The sequence below is a fragment of the Myotis lucifugus genome, unplaced genomic scaffold (genome assembly GCF_000147115.1).
Source record: "Myotis lucifugus unplaced genomic scaffold, Myoluc2.0 scaffold_98, whole genome shotgun sequence".
Classification (NCBI taxonomy): Eukaryota; Metazoa; Chordata; class Mammalia; order Chiroptera; family Vespertilionidae; genus Myotis; species Myotis lucifugus.
In genome coordinates this window covers 1,953,202-1,967,578 of record NW_005871146.1, presented here as the reverse complement: position 1 = coordinate 1,967,578, position 14,377 = coordinate 1,953,202, and the positions used below count along the sequence as shown (strand labels likewise).

General features: G+C 50.7%; 1 protein-coding gene across 8 annotated transcripts in view; it reads left to right on the top strand.

Annotated features, from left to right (window-relative positions):
* The window catches only part of CACNA1C (calcium voltage-gated channel subunit alpha1 C), a 587,470-nt gene that overhangs the window by 561,329 nt on the left and 11,764 nt on the right, over nt 1-14,377 (top strand). For all 8 annotated transcript variants that reach the window (XM_023756704.1, XM_023756709.1, XM_023756710.1 and 5 more), the window contains 6 exons: nt 388-484; nt 2,288-2,390; nt 8,361-8,462; nt 10,850-10,977; nt 11,306-11,440; nt 12,958-13,310. In XM_023756704.1, coding sequence (XP_023612472.1) covers nt 388-484; nt 2,288-2,390; nt 8,361-8,462; nt 10,850-10,977; nt 11,306-11,440; nt 12,958-13,310 — 918 coding nt within the window. The remainder of the gene's footprint in view (nt 1-387; nt 485-2,287; nt 2,391-8,360; nt 8,463-10,849; nt 10,978-11,305; nt 11,441-12,957; nt 13,311-14,377) is intronic.

The following is a 14,377-nucleotide window of genomic DNA, read 5'->3' as shown; positions in this document are numbered from 1 at the left end:
GGTACATCTCAACTCCTTTCCTGCCTCAAGTCCAAGGATACCCTTTTCAATCAATCACATTTGGTTAACACTCAATAAATACCTTTTGGTCAGGTGGTTAGTTGACTGAAGCAGCAAGTACATGTTGAGAATTTCATTGCACTACTAAATCCTTCCATTTTGAACATACACCACTGGATGGCTCACTAAAACCTAAACATGTATATATTGGTTTTGGAGTTTTACCATGCAATTCTGAAGCTCTGCACTGAGTTTGACCAATAGGACTCCAGCTATGGAGAGTCCCTCCTATAGGTGGGCCCCCACCTCTCAGGAACATGAGTCCTGGCCCGCTGGCTAAGACCATGGCTCCTGACTGGCCTTTCCCTCCTCTTCTTCCTCTTCTAGGGGTCGTATCAAACACCTGGATGTGGTGACCCTGCTCCGGAGGATTCAGCCCCCACTGGGTTTTGGGAAGCTGTGCCCTCACCGTGTGGCTTGCAAAGTAAGAGACAACCTGGGTTCATGGGAGAAAGAGAGAAAATATGGGAGGCAAGATGCCTGTTTGTCTTGTAACCTTGGTCAAGCCAATGCTTTAAGGAAGTGAAGACAGTATTTTATGTGCCTAAAGAAATGAGCCTGAGCCAGGTTATATTTTAAGGTTCCTTCCAGCAATAAGTTCTCAGCCTCTATAAAGGAAAAGCGAAGTGAATGCCTCATGTCCCAGTGAGCCCTGTGCCCAGTCCTGAGTAAAGGCCCTTGTTCAGAGCACGCTGTGCCACCTATGCAACCTCACAGACTTCCATCTAGGATGGTGGATTAGGGTGTTCTCCTAGGATCACAGGGCCAATAGAAGGTCCATGCATCAGCTTCAGGGATCCACAAAGCCCTAAAATTGTATATGAAGTCACTGAGACACTCACAAATTGTACCAGGGAGAGAATCATCGTGCTCATCAGATTTCCAAGTGAGTCCATGATGTTTAGGACAAACATCCTAGGTTCTGTTAGACCTGACTTCTTGCCTATGTGGCCCTTGCATGACCCTGAGAGTGAGCGCTCCCTTAAGTCTGTGCCCTCTCTTGCCTCTGTAATCCCAACCATGTAGCCCAGCACTTGCTGAAGAGTCTTGTTTCCACTCTCTCCCCTCTTTCTTTAACTCTCATGATCACCCTTCTGAATTCCATGTTGGAATAGTGACAGGTTGAAAAGGGGTTAGGGGGCAGTGACATCAGAGAACTGTACAGAGGAAGAAACACAAGTAGAAAAATTCAACTCTGTGGATAACCCACTCATGGAAAATGGAGAATTGACAGAATATAGAACCTTCTACTTGTGCTCTGTCTTACTCCGTTTTTCCTCACTTGTACCTCCACTTCATTCAAAAAAAAAAGATTTTAGAAGATTTCCCAGGGTGTAAAAGATATGAGAAACAAAGAGCACAAATTAAGTGTCAGGGAAAGCATAGTGGGAAACTAGAGTGGCGATGAGTGAGGCTGCAGTTCCATCGGGGCCTCCGGATGGGCCTGCACAGGCTGCGATTGAGCTGGCACTTCCCAGAGACCGCTGGAAAAGTCACTCAGAGCAATTATAACCCTTCTTGGCACCACGATTGACAGGAGGACACCATGTGATCTAACGAATAATAGCCTTGACCACATCCTGGGAGCAGATGCCAGAATGAATTTCATGGTGCCTTTTCTCACAATGACCCTGGTATATGCTGAGGGCCCCACACTGAGCACAGTGCCATGGCAGCAGTGTTGGGGGTGGGGGGTGGGGAAGGAGGAGAGAGGGCAACTCAATCCTGTCCAGTGTCAGCAAGCCTCTGATCCAGCCTGATGTAGAGGTAGATTTTTCAATATACAGAAAAAAAGGACAAATGCATCTCCTGCAAGCATCTCCCATTATTGTCTCTCTTATCAGGCGTTAGATGAATGTGGGCTGGCAGGTGGCTCCCAGCAAATGCCTGCGCACAGCTGCTCTCTGTTGCCAGTAGAGAGCACACCCATACGCATGAGCAGCATTTGAACGGGGAAGGGGTTGGAAGCAAGGGTCTAACAGGGACAACTTCCATCCCTCCCTCACTCTGGGCAGCTGGGTGAGAGTATCCGTGGCAAAGCCAAGATTCTCCCAGAACAGGTTTTGAATACATTTCAGTGGCTCCTGCTTCTACACGCCCGCCCACTGCAGACACATGCACACATGTTCAGAGGCTCCCTCCCAGCGTTCTCCTGCCCTGGTGATTCCGTGGGTCCTTTGAGAACCGTTTGCTGTAATCACCAGCTCTGCCTCCCTTCCCCCTCCAGCGCCTGGTCTCCATGAATATGCCTCTGAACAGTGATGGGACGGTCATGTTCAATGCCACCCTATTTGCCCTGGTCCGGACAGCCCTGAGGATCAAAACAGAAGGTAAGAATCACCCACAGGGCACTGGAAGAGCCACCCAGAAGACCTGGCACACCAGCTAGAGGCGGTTGGCACCTGCAGAGGCCCAGGACCTTCCCGTCCTGCGCGGAGCTGTGGCTCAGCAATAACTCCACCTCGGGGTTATAAACCGGGCCTCGTCCTGTTTCCTTTGCCTCTTGAATGGCCTCTAGCTTATTTATTTTGAACTCCAGCTTTCCATGTTGAAGTCATAGGGTATCGTTCAAAAACCAGAAAAAGGTGAGTGTTACCTGAAGCAAGACCAAGCCTCACCTAAATGAAATTGAATTGTCTGCAAATGGGCCTCTCAAATGCTCAACATTCTTTTTAAATTAAAAAATCTGTGTGGACTCTGGATGGGTAGCCCAGCTGGTTAGAGAGTTGTCTTGATATGTGAAGATTGTGGGTCCGATCCCCGGTCAGGGCACATACAAGAGTCAATAAGGGCCCGGCCGGCATGGCTCAGTGGTTGAGCATCAACCCATGAACCAGGAGGTCACAGCTTGATTCCTGGTCGGGGCACATGCCCAGGTTGCGAGCTCGATCCCCAGTGTGGGGCATGCGGGAGACAGCGGATTGGTGATTCTCTCTCATCAGTGATGTTTCTCTCTCTCTCTCTCTCTCTCTCTCTCTCTCTCTCTCTCTCTTTCTCTCTCTCTCTCTCCCTCTCTCCTCTCTCTGAAATTAATAAAAATATATTTTTTTAAAAGAATCAATCAGGGCACATACCTAGGTTGTCTCTCTCTCTCTCTCTCTCTCTCTCTCTCTCTCTCTCTCTCTCTCTCTCTCTCTCTCTCTCTCTCTCTCTCTCTCTCCGTCCCCCCCCCCCCAGTTTTCTTATCTTCTTATCTCCCTCTCTAAAAAAATATAAAAAATAATAAAAACATATCCTTAGGTGAGGGTTAAAAGAAGCCCTGTGTGGGGAAGGGGTCATAGTGGCAAACGGTGACTATGGTCGAAGCCATCACATGCAGTGGCACAAGGGCTCAGCCAGCTCACGGGTAGGGGTTAAGATCGCACCTGTGCCCCACTAGGCAGGCCGTGCTCCCTGGGCCCGTGTCCACGTGGAGGGACACCTTCTAGTTTGCACAAAAGCACCCTGCGGGCTGCAGCCGCTTTGGCTGCAATAATCGGCTGTCTGTGTAATTGATGTTTTCCTGAACCATCTGTGGAAAAGGCTGTATGAAATGTACCTAAGAGTTGTATTTGCTGTAAGACCTTCTAGCCTGTTATATAGTGTTTCTCAGAGAGTGATCAAAAGACCACCTGCCTCAGATTCAACTATTGGAGTTTCTTTAAAATACTGAGCCCACGCACCAGCTCAGATCTCCAAATCTGAGGCTCAGAGCAGGCTCGGGAATCTGCACGTTCAACCAGCCACATTAGGATTCAGACAGGAAGTGAAGTTTGAAACCCTCATCTAGAGAACAAAGAAAGCACAGAGAGAAGCAGTATGTCTTCTTTCCCTTCTCATGCTTCAGTCTGAGAGGTGCGGGCTGCCAGCCACGCGTCTTGGGCGCAACAGAAGGAGCTGGGCAGGGAGAGGGAGACCTGACTCGGATCACATCTGTGACAAGTTGTGTGTCCTCTCTCTGCTTAAGCTTCTTCATCGTCAAATAAGAGGGGTAATGAGCTGATACGAGGGGAGTCACTTCAGTGAGTAACCCAGAGAGGTGCCTTCTCTCGGTTAAAGCCTTCCAGAAAATAATAGAAACATCCTAAATGAAAGAAAACAAAAACAGGCCATCACAATACATGTCAAAAATAATGAGCTCATCTTTAAAAAAATTAAAAATGGTTCAAGTTCTGCTGCTAAGCTACTAGTCTAAAGAAACAACGAATATACTCTTGGTAGCTAATGCAATAGCTCAATCTGAAATGGATGTAAGTAGGCCTATTCTTCACACTGGAACAACTGAACACACATTTAATGTACTGTGTGTATATAGCAAGGAGAAAAACTGGAAGGACATTTATTATGTTAAAATGATTCTCACTGAGTAGTAGAGTGAGCAGTGATGTTTACCTTCTTCCTTTACTTCTGTTACTTTCCAAATTTCTACAATGACTATTACAGTTATGTCCAGGAGGAAAGGTTTCCTTCTCTAAGGGAGAAGGTGTGACAACTGCGAGAAGGAATACTGTGCAGGACTTACAGCTTGATGTAAATTGAGGGAACACATTTTCATTCCTTGGAGGACTGAATAGCACTGGTGCACGGAGGCCCGAGTCCTCACTGTTGAAGATGCGCTGTCAGCGCAAACCAAGCCCCAGCTAAAGAATACCAACCGCTGCTGACAGTGCCCAAGGCGCTGCTCCGAAATGCCCAGGACGCATGGCCAGGCTCCAGGAAATGAGCGCTCACGGGCGGGAGAAGCCAGCCACATGGGAACTGCAGTCAACAATTAAAGGAAACTTGAAACACTAAGACATTTATCTACTGCATAGCATTGTCCCTATGGCTCACAGCACTGTTTTGTATGCTTAAAATTCTGTCTGGTGGGTAGATCTCCTGTTAAGTGTTCTTACCAGAATAACATGAAATTTGGGGGGGGCGGAGGAATAGCTACCAAAGGGCCCACAGTGCCAGCTCAGGGGCAAACCTTTATCAGAGACAAACCCTCCCCCATAGTGTTAATCTCTTAAGTCTAGAAGACAAAGGCAAGTTCTTAGAAGCCACTGGAGAGAAATGTGAGAAAGCATCTCAACTTGTGAGGATAGAGTCTTCACCAGTCATCACCCTTCAGACTTTTGAGCGTGGAAGCAATTGGACAGAAATTATCACCTTCTTCAGAGAACCAGTCCCAAGCCACACAAAACTTTGGGATGCAGAAGGAAGATATGTTTAAATACTTAGATGATGTGCAACAACTGCTAGTGACGTTCCCCAGGTACACAGCTAATCATGAGAATAAACTGAAGCCTGAAAAAGATTAAAAGTTCTTTTGGAAGATAGATTTGTTGCCTAAGTCCATGGTAGCAGACTGTAGCAGACGGGACAGAAATGTTTCCTCTCACAGTTCAGGTGGCCAGAAGCTCAAAATCAAGGTGTCAGCGGGGGTCCCTTTCGGCTCTGAGGGGAGCTGTTCCCTGCCTCTCTCCTGGCTCCTGGTGGCTTTCTCACTCCAGTCTCTGCCTCCATCCTCTCCTGGCCTTCTTCCCTGTGTGTCTCCACATGTCTCCTCATCTGATAAGGACACCGGTCACACTGGATTTAGGGCCCACAAACTCATCTTAACTAATCACATCCACAAAGACTCTATTTCCAACTAAGGTCATATGCCAAGGTTCCATGTGGACATGAATTTGGAGGGAACACTATTCAACCCACTACATAAGATAAGTATATTTGAGCATTGTATTAATTTGGACTCTTTCACTGCATATGTCAGAAACCACTAGCTACCTTACCCAGGAAGGGAGCCTAACCACAAAGGACTCCCTCCACAACTAGAATGCCAAGACTGCCCTTTGGCTCAGGTGCTGTTTGGATCGATGTTCCCACAGGGGATTCAGGTGTCCACCACTCCCTTGCCACCTCTGCTTGCTCCTGTTGGGCTTCCTTCAAAGGGAGCCTCTCTGCAGGGCCACAGAGCGGATTCCAGCGCAGGCAGCCTGACCAGCTCTGGCCGTGCTGCCACCCTGCGGAGTAGCACTAAGCAATTCAGCACACAGACCTCACTTTATTGCTCGTTGCAGATAGGGCAAGACCCTCCACCAGAAAAAGGATTAGGACTTGCTGAAGGCTCAGCTGATGGTTACCATTTTTTAGCAATATTTTTCAGTTAAGGTGTTTACATTGTTTATATAGACACTAGAGGCCTGGTGCACAAATTCGTGCATGGGTGGGGTTCCTCGGCCTGGCTGGCGATTGGGCCAATCAGGACCGTCTCCCAATCAGGGCTGTCCGGGGGCAGGGAGCACGGGAGGTTGACCGGCTGAGGGAGGTTGGCCGGCTGAGGGAGGTTGGCTGTGGAAGCTCACTGACCACCAGGGGGCAGCTACTGCATTGAAGGTCTGCCCCCTGGTGGCCAGTGTGCATCATAGCTATTGGCCAGTCATCGGTCATCCAGTCGTAACAGTCACTTTGGCTTTTATATATATAGATAATGCTATTGTACAATTAATAAACTACAGTATAGTGTAAACATAATGTTTATATGCACTGGGAAACCAAAAAAAAATTGTGACTGGCTTAATTGCAACATTCGCTTTATTGCGGTGGTCTAAAACGGAATATCATAGAAGTCTGCCAGTATTGGTTTCCTATTGCTGTATAACCAATTACCACACATTTCTTGTCTTGAAACAACGCCCAGGTATTGGCTCCCAGTTTTGTAGTTCAGGAGTGGAGCCATGGGGTAGCTGAGTTCTGTGCTCAGGGCTTTACAAGGCCAACAGGATATTGGTCAGGATGTGTCCTCTCCCAGAGGCTGCAGGGAAGAACCCACTTCCAGCTCATTCAGGTTGTTGGCAGGATTCACTTCTTGCAGTTGCAGGGCTGGCTCTCTGCTGGGACCACTCAGCCCCAGAGGCTGCCTCTCTCAGCTCAGCTCACAACACAGTGCGTGCTTTCTTCCAGGCCCACGCCACCATCTCTCTCACTCCTGCTCCCAGCTGGAGAGAACTCTCTACTTCCACCTTTTGACCCCCTTCACACGTTTATTTTTTGTTTGTTTTGTTTTTTATTGAGGTACAATTGACATATAACATTATAATAGTTTCAGGTATACAACTTAGTGATTTGTTATTTGTATATGTTGTAAAATGATCACCACAATAATGCTAGTTAACATTCATCACCATGTATAGTTATAATATTTTTCTTGTGATGATAACTGTTTTTTTAATCCTCACCTGAGGCTATGTTCATTGATGAGAGAGAGAGAGAGAGAGAAAGAGAGAGAGAGAGAGAGAAACATTGATTGATTGCCTCCCGTATGCACCCCAACCACAGACCAAACCCACAACCTAGGTATGTTCCTTGACCAGGAATTGAACCCACAACCTTTTGGTGTACAGGATGACGCTCCAACTAACAGGGCCACCCATCCAGGGTTTGTGATGAGAACTTTTAATATCTACTCTCTTAGCAACTTTTAAATTGCAATACAGTACTAACTATAGTCACCAAGTTGTGCATTATATTCCCAGGACTTACTTATTTTATACTGGAAGTTTGTACCTGAGAACTCTCTACTGTTAAAGAGCTCATGTGATTAGGTCAGGCTCACCTAGATAACCTCCCCATCTCAGGGTCATATGTGTCATGTAATAAAACCTACTCACAGGGTGAAATCCCTTCTGGTCACAGGCCAGGGACTGTGCAGGGGTGCATATATCAGTGGTGGTGGGAGGAAGGTTGGGGGCATCTTACATCCTGTCTCACAGCTGCAGGCCTCAGCTTTCCTCTCACATGGCAATAAGGCCATTATCCCAGAGGCTGCATGGGGTAGCACCTCATTAGCCTGTTTCGCCAGTGGGGAAGGTAGACCCAGAGAATCCAGTGTCTTCAATTTCTGCCTCCACACTGAGGCTGTGCCACCTGCTCCCCGCAGGAGACTCAGCAAAGGGCTTTGACACTGGGGAGACTGCTCTTCTTCCAATCACCCACATCTCTCTGGCAACCACGGGGGCCCTGAGAAATGCCATCCAGGAAGAGCCCCTGTGCTCTCCCGCCAGATGGCTGTTGAGCTCTGTCCAGCACCAGCAGCCTTGTCAGTCCTAAGTGCCGCCCACAAGGAAAAGCAGTGTGTGAGGTGAAGGGACGCCCTTGGCCGGCTGAATAGCAGGCCAAGAAGGAATGGCGTTGGACAGGGCACAACACAGGGGAGAAAGAGAGAAACAAGGGATCAGGACCATCTGTGGGGCACTTGATGCTGAGAACACACCCCATGGGGGGCCTCCAAGAGTCGGATGATCTTTTCAGCCTTGTGTCTGTCTCCCTCCCCTCAGGGAACCTGGAACAAGCCAATGAGGAGCTGCGGGCCATAATCAAGAAGATCTGGAAGAGGACCAGCATGAAGCTGCTGGACCAAGTGGTGCCCCCCGCGGGTGGTAAGTGCTTCCCGGTCTCCGCACACTCGCCACTTGCCTGGTTCTTGAGTTGCTAGGCTTGTGGGAAACCTGCTCTCCCCGAACCCTGCCTGTGGGCTGAAAGGCCCACCTGGTTAGAAGGGACGAGGGTGCCACACCCTCCACAAACTCAGATACAGGCCATTGGGTTGGAGATCGAGTCCAGTCCTGCATTTCGCAGATGAAGTCAGGCAAGGCCTCTCAAAGCTTGAGGTTTGGCAGAACTTCAAGTAAACTTTTAAGTTTCCCCATAAACCCCTGGCCTGATGGCTCTTGTCATAAATGGGCCCTGAGAGCGCCTCCTGGTGGGAGCTGTGTGTGTCCTTCCCAGGGCATGTTGCTCAGCCCTGTGCACCCACAGCCCCTACCGCTGTCCTGAGCCATAGGTAAAACAGCCTTCCCACACATGTAATTTCCAAAATATTAATATAATGCTTTAATGAATATAAAATGTATTGAAATCTAATGGCTTTCAATATGTAAAGTTATAACTAACTGAAGGAATGCTTGTATGCACCCACGTATAACAAATAAGTGTTTAAAGGAAGTAAGATGATTGAATATTGTCAACATCTTGTTTTTGTCATTTTGAAGTATAAGGCCTAAGTATATTTAAACAACTTTACACACGCACATATATATACATACACCTACATGCATGCACATGCAAAGGACACATGCTGACTGAGACAGGCAGGTCAACGACAGCGGGGACTCAGATTCCATCGGGGCAGGTGAAGCAAAGTCTTCTGTCAACTTACACAGCAGTTATGTTCCTGGAAAATTCTGGACATATTAAAACTATGTAAAATGAAGTGAGGTTCTTAGCTCGGATAATTATAAGCAGGTTGTCCCCCACATGGATGTCCTATCATAGTACTTGAAAGAGTGAGAAGCTATTATTTATTGTGCAAAACATGTCTGTGCTTAAGGGCCACATCGAGAGCCATTTAGTACCAGTAGCACCCCAAGTCACCATGTCAACTAAAAACATCCCACCTGCCTCAAAACACTTTTTAAAAGGTGACACCACCCCTGTTGACTGAAGGGTCCCAGGTTCGATTTTGGTCAAGGGCATGTACTTTGGTTGCGGGCACATCCCTAGTAGGAGGTGTGCAGGAGGCAGCTGATCGATGGTTCTCTCTCATCAATGTTTCTAACTCTCTATCCCTCTCCCTTCCTCTCTGTAAAAAATCAATAAAATATATTTTTTAAAAAAAACAAAACATCCCACCAGCCTCAAAACACTTTTTAAAAGGTGACACCACCCCTGTTGAGAACCACTTCCCAGAGGGAAGGCAGGACTGGGACTGAGTGGAGTCACAGAGATGGACAGGCGGCATCTGACGGCTTACATACAGTATTTTATTGGCTCCTTATAACGTTTCTATGACGTTTGCTCAAAGAATCATAGTTCCTAGAAACTAAGTAGCTGGCCCAAGGCTACGCTGTGAGGACCTAGCAGATTTGGGATTTGAACCCAGGTCTGAGGGATGCCAGAGCGCCAAGCTCTTTCCCCTGCAATACTTCCTCCCCGACTGCCCTGGACAGGGGCTCAGGGTCTTTCCTCCCAATGGGAATGAGGCCCTTGCCAGAGGCATGGCCATCAGTGCTGTGGATTTGGCTCCTCTTTGAGGACAATTAGAAGCAGGAGAACCATCGCAAGCCCTTAGATCTGACCCAACCAGCTGATTCCCAGGCCCGTGGCCCTGTCCTTCACAGAGACCTAGGAGGTTCAGCAAAGGGGGTCCCTATAGGGCATGAAATATTCTCGTTGGAGACTTCCTGGCTTCTCCATCACATGGTTCATTCCCAAGACAGGGAACCCAGCCAACCCAGTCTGTCTGGTTGAAAGAAAAACCCAAACTTACACAGGAGGAAGGTGCTCCTCCCACCACCGCTCCTGCTGGTCTTTAAGCAGAACTATGTTTGCACTCAGGGGACTGGTTGCTGGGGGTCTGAAGCTTCGGAATCAAATAGGAACAGTAACAATGTCAGTTCAGTAAACGGAGCAAGGTGGGAAATAATTTTGACAATATGGTATTTTTCTTTAAAAAGGGGGCAATAAGAATATATTGCTCATTTACAGAAAGCATTTGCATAAAGAATCTTTGCAAAAATATTCAAGAAACTAACAAAAAGCTTATCTATTAGGAGGTGGTAACCTGGCAGATGGGAACAGTGGGAGAGAGGCTTTTCACTATATAATTTTTTATGTAGTTTTGTCTTTTTGAACCATGTGAATGTACTATCTCTTCAAAGTATAAATTTAAAAATTTTTAAAGTTTGGATGCTGAAAAATAAATTAATAAAGCCCAACTGAATTCCCCTTGTTCATCTCCAATTCCCTGTTCTCTTTTGAATGTCAGATGATGAGGTCACGGTCGGCAAGTTTTATGCTACTTTCCTGATCCAAGAGTACTTCCGGAAGTTCAAGAAGCGCAAAGAGCAGGGCCTCGTGGGCAAGCCCTCCCAGAGGAACGCCTTGTCCCTACAGGTGAGGGACCAGTGGGGCCACACCCCAAGGAAAGGCCTGGCCTCCTTCCTCTGACCTCTGGCCAGGGTCCAAGTCTCTCACCAGTGGGCGGGAGCCAGGTCCCTTCAGAAGGTAGATGCTGAGGTTCCCTGACAGCCCCTGCCACCTACCGTGCCTTCATCTCTCCTGGATATGAGCCTGGGTTCTTCCACTTGGAACCAGACAGAACGGTCCCAGAGACGCCCTGGTTCACACACACAGGGTGCCTTATGGGGGCTCCCTGCCTGGGGAGACACGCGGGTGAGTGGCTGGGCGGGGGCCCCGGGCTCACCGTCCCTCTGGGTTCCAGGCTGGCTTGCGCACGCTGCACGACATCGGGCCCGAGATCCGACGGGCCATCTCCGGAGACCTGACAGCCGAGGAGGAACTAGACAAAGCCATGAAGGAGGCTGTGTCTGCCGCCTCTGAAGACGACATCTTCAGGGTAGGCGGATGCTGCAGAGCACTCTCCACCTTAATCAAGTTCGGTTGAAGCAGGAGGGTGAACTGGTGTCCTGCCAAGAAAACCCAGGGAGAAAGGCCCGAGTTCTGTGGCAGATTCCAGCTCTGCCCACCAGCTATTTCCTCCCCCTCCCCTTTTCCAAGCCCAAGTCCCTCTCAAGCCAGGGCTCCCAGGACATGGCAGCTCTGAGGGCATCGCGGGCTCTGGGAGGAGGAAGAGGGACCCATTTTCCGAGGGAAATGTTTCCAAGGAGAAAGTAAATGTACTTGTAGAAGCAGCAAAGTGATGGCCCTTGGGCCACAGCTAACATGCAGGCCCATTTAGTTCGCCAGCCTTTGAAAATCGGGCACATTCAAATAAAAATCTAGACTTCTGGTTTCTCTTTAAAGCATGGGAAGCCCTGTCGATGTTAGGCTGTGGCCCCCATGGCAGCAGAGGGCTGGAGCCCAGAGGCAGTTGTCCCCTAGATGGGACATGTGTTCTCCAGGTCACAGGGTCCCTCCAGCCTTGCCCCTCCTCCCCTGGGCCGGAGGCTGAGTTCAGTGTTCACAGTAGGAACAACATGACTGGAATGCTTGGGCTCTTACATCCGGCTCTCTCCGTTCATTGGTGGTACCTGCCTGATCCCGAAGGCATTTATCTAAGTGTTTCTCCAGCGAGGGCCAGCGCACACCTGTCCCTCCCAGCCCCGTGCCCGGGGCCCCAGGCTGTGGAAACACGGGGAGGCGAGAGGAAATGGTCCTGCCTGTAGCTGACCTGTCATCACATCCTCATTCTCATCACTGCTAAGTGTGCGTTACTGAACGGCCTCAGGGACACAGCAGCAGGTTGACAGGGCCCTGCCCAGACCCCGCCGACCAACCTTGCCAATAGCTACTTGCCCACTTGTCCAGGACAAGGAAAGAATGCTGGGCATGAGCCCAGTTCCAGATCTGAAATCTCTAAGACTCCCCCCCCCCACAACCCCCGCCCCCGCACACACACACAGGAAAGGAGGCCATAATATAATAGAGGTGGTAAATCCATCATCTTTATTTTCAAAGCCTTTAGCTAACACAGTTTCTAGCCCAGTGAGCCAGTTGGAGTTCCATTTTTAAATCTTGTTGGAGCCTCCGGCCCTTCCCCGCCCCTCAGACCTCGCAGTGCCTCAGCTGCCACCCCTCTCAGGTGCAGGGGAGGCTGGGCGCCCTAGACTCATCCTTGAACTCAACCCCAGTCTTCCGCAGGCTCATTAGAAACTCCCCGGGCAGCGGCTGCCCAGCCTGGCTGGCTCCCACAGGATGTCCTGTCCCTCACTATTCCCCAGCCCTTCCAGAGGGGACTGATGGGTCCCTGCCACTCCAGCTGCCAGGCCACGTGGGTGAAGAATCCCCGCCCACCACGTGCTGCCCCGCGTGGCTGCGCTCTCAGAGGGCGGACAACTTCCCTTACGGTGGCTGCGGAGGAGAGGTTGCCACGGAGGCGTCCTCCTCCACCCACCCCTCCTGTCTTGCCTGCAGAGGGCCGGTGGCCTGTTCGGCAACCACGTCAGCTACTACCAAAGCGACAGCCGGAGCACCTTCCCCCAGACCTTCACCACTCAGCGCCCGCTGCACATCAACAAGGCCACCAACAGCCCAGGCCACACCGAGTCCCCGTCCCATGAGAAACTGGTGGACTCCACCTTCACTCCCAGCAGCTACTCATCCACTGGCTCCAATGCCAACATCAACAACGCCAACAACACTGCCCTGGGCCGCTTTCCCCGCCCCACCCGCTACCCCAGCTCCGTAAGCGCCGTGGAGGGCCATGGGCCCCCCTTGTCTCCCGCCATCCGGGTGCAGGAGGCAGCGTGGAAGCTCAGCTCCAAGAGGTAAGCAGGCGGGCGGGGCACCCAGGGTCCTGCGCGGCCTCACACACTCCAGCTCAGAGGGGTCGGGGAGGAGAGTTTGGCCCCCCGGCCTGCACTCACCCCTCACGCTGGGGTGGACGCTGCTGCCCCGTGATCCAGGGAGAGAGCAGGGTGCAGGCCGCCTCCCAGGTCCTGCCCTGACTACAGGTGGCAGCCATGCTCAGGGAAGGCGCGTGGCCCCACTGCCAGCAAGTGTCCTGAGGAGCACGCCTCTGGCAGAGCCTGCTCTGTGCTCTGGGCCCAGCCCCGCCCATGCAGAGGCCCTGGCCTCTCAGCCCCAAGATGTTTGCATCCTGGCTACACTACAGACACCGTTCCCCAAGTGGGAGGGGAATGAAGTTACCGCCTCCTCTTTCTACCCTTCTCACCCTTCCAGGGAGGGGCCTCTTGGTGGCAGGAGGCCCTTCGCTGTAGCAGTGGCTCATCTGTCCCAGAGTAGCTCATTCCTGGTCTTGACTGCGCCTCCCACCTCCTGACCGGCTCTTTCTCCCTGTGCTCTGCTCCCTGGTGCTCCAGGGCGCTGTGCTGGGATAGCCCTCTCCCTGCTGCCATGCTCTGGGCCTCTGGGAGCACAGCCTGGCCTAGAGGGTCTGCCTGCCTATGTGGGCAGCTCTGGCTCCCCAGGCCGGTGGGAGAGGCCGCGCATCTGCACCTTGCCACCTCACCCTTAGCTGCACTGCTCGCCCAGAGCCGGGTGGCAGATCCCAGCATGCCCGGTTCTTGGGCCAGTCTCCTTTTCTGCCCTTGAGCTCAGAAAAATTGAAATGTCCCAGCGTCTTTCTCAATCCATGGGCACGTGTCCTGAGCTGCTTTCCTTCAAGGAACCAGCGGCACCCTTGTACGTCCACATGGCCTGGCCACTTACCAGTGACTGACGGCAGACAAGTCAAGCCGGCCATCTGTCTACATTGCTGCCTAAGATGAGCTGGCTCACCACCCAAGCAGTGCTGGCGAGTCCTGCCCACTCACACTGATGCCTTCTAGCTGCAGGGCCGTGTGTGAGCCCTGGGTTTGGTGTGCTGATCAGA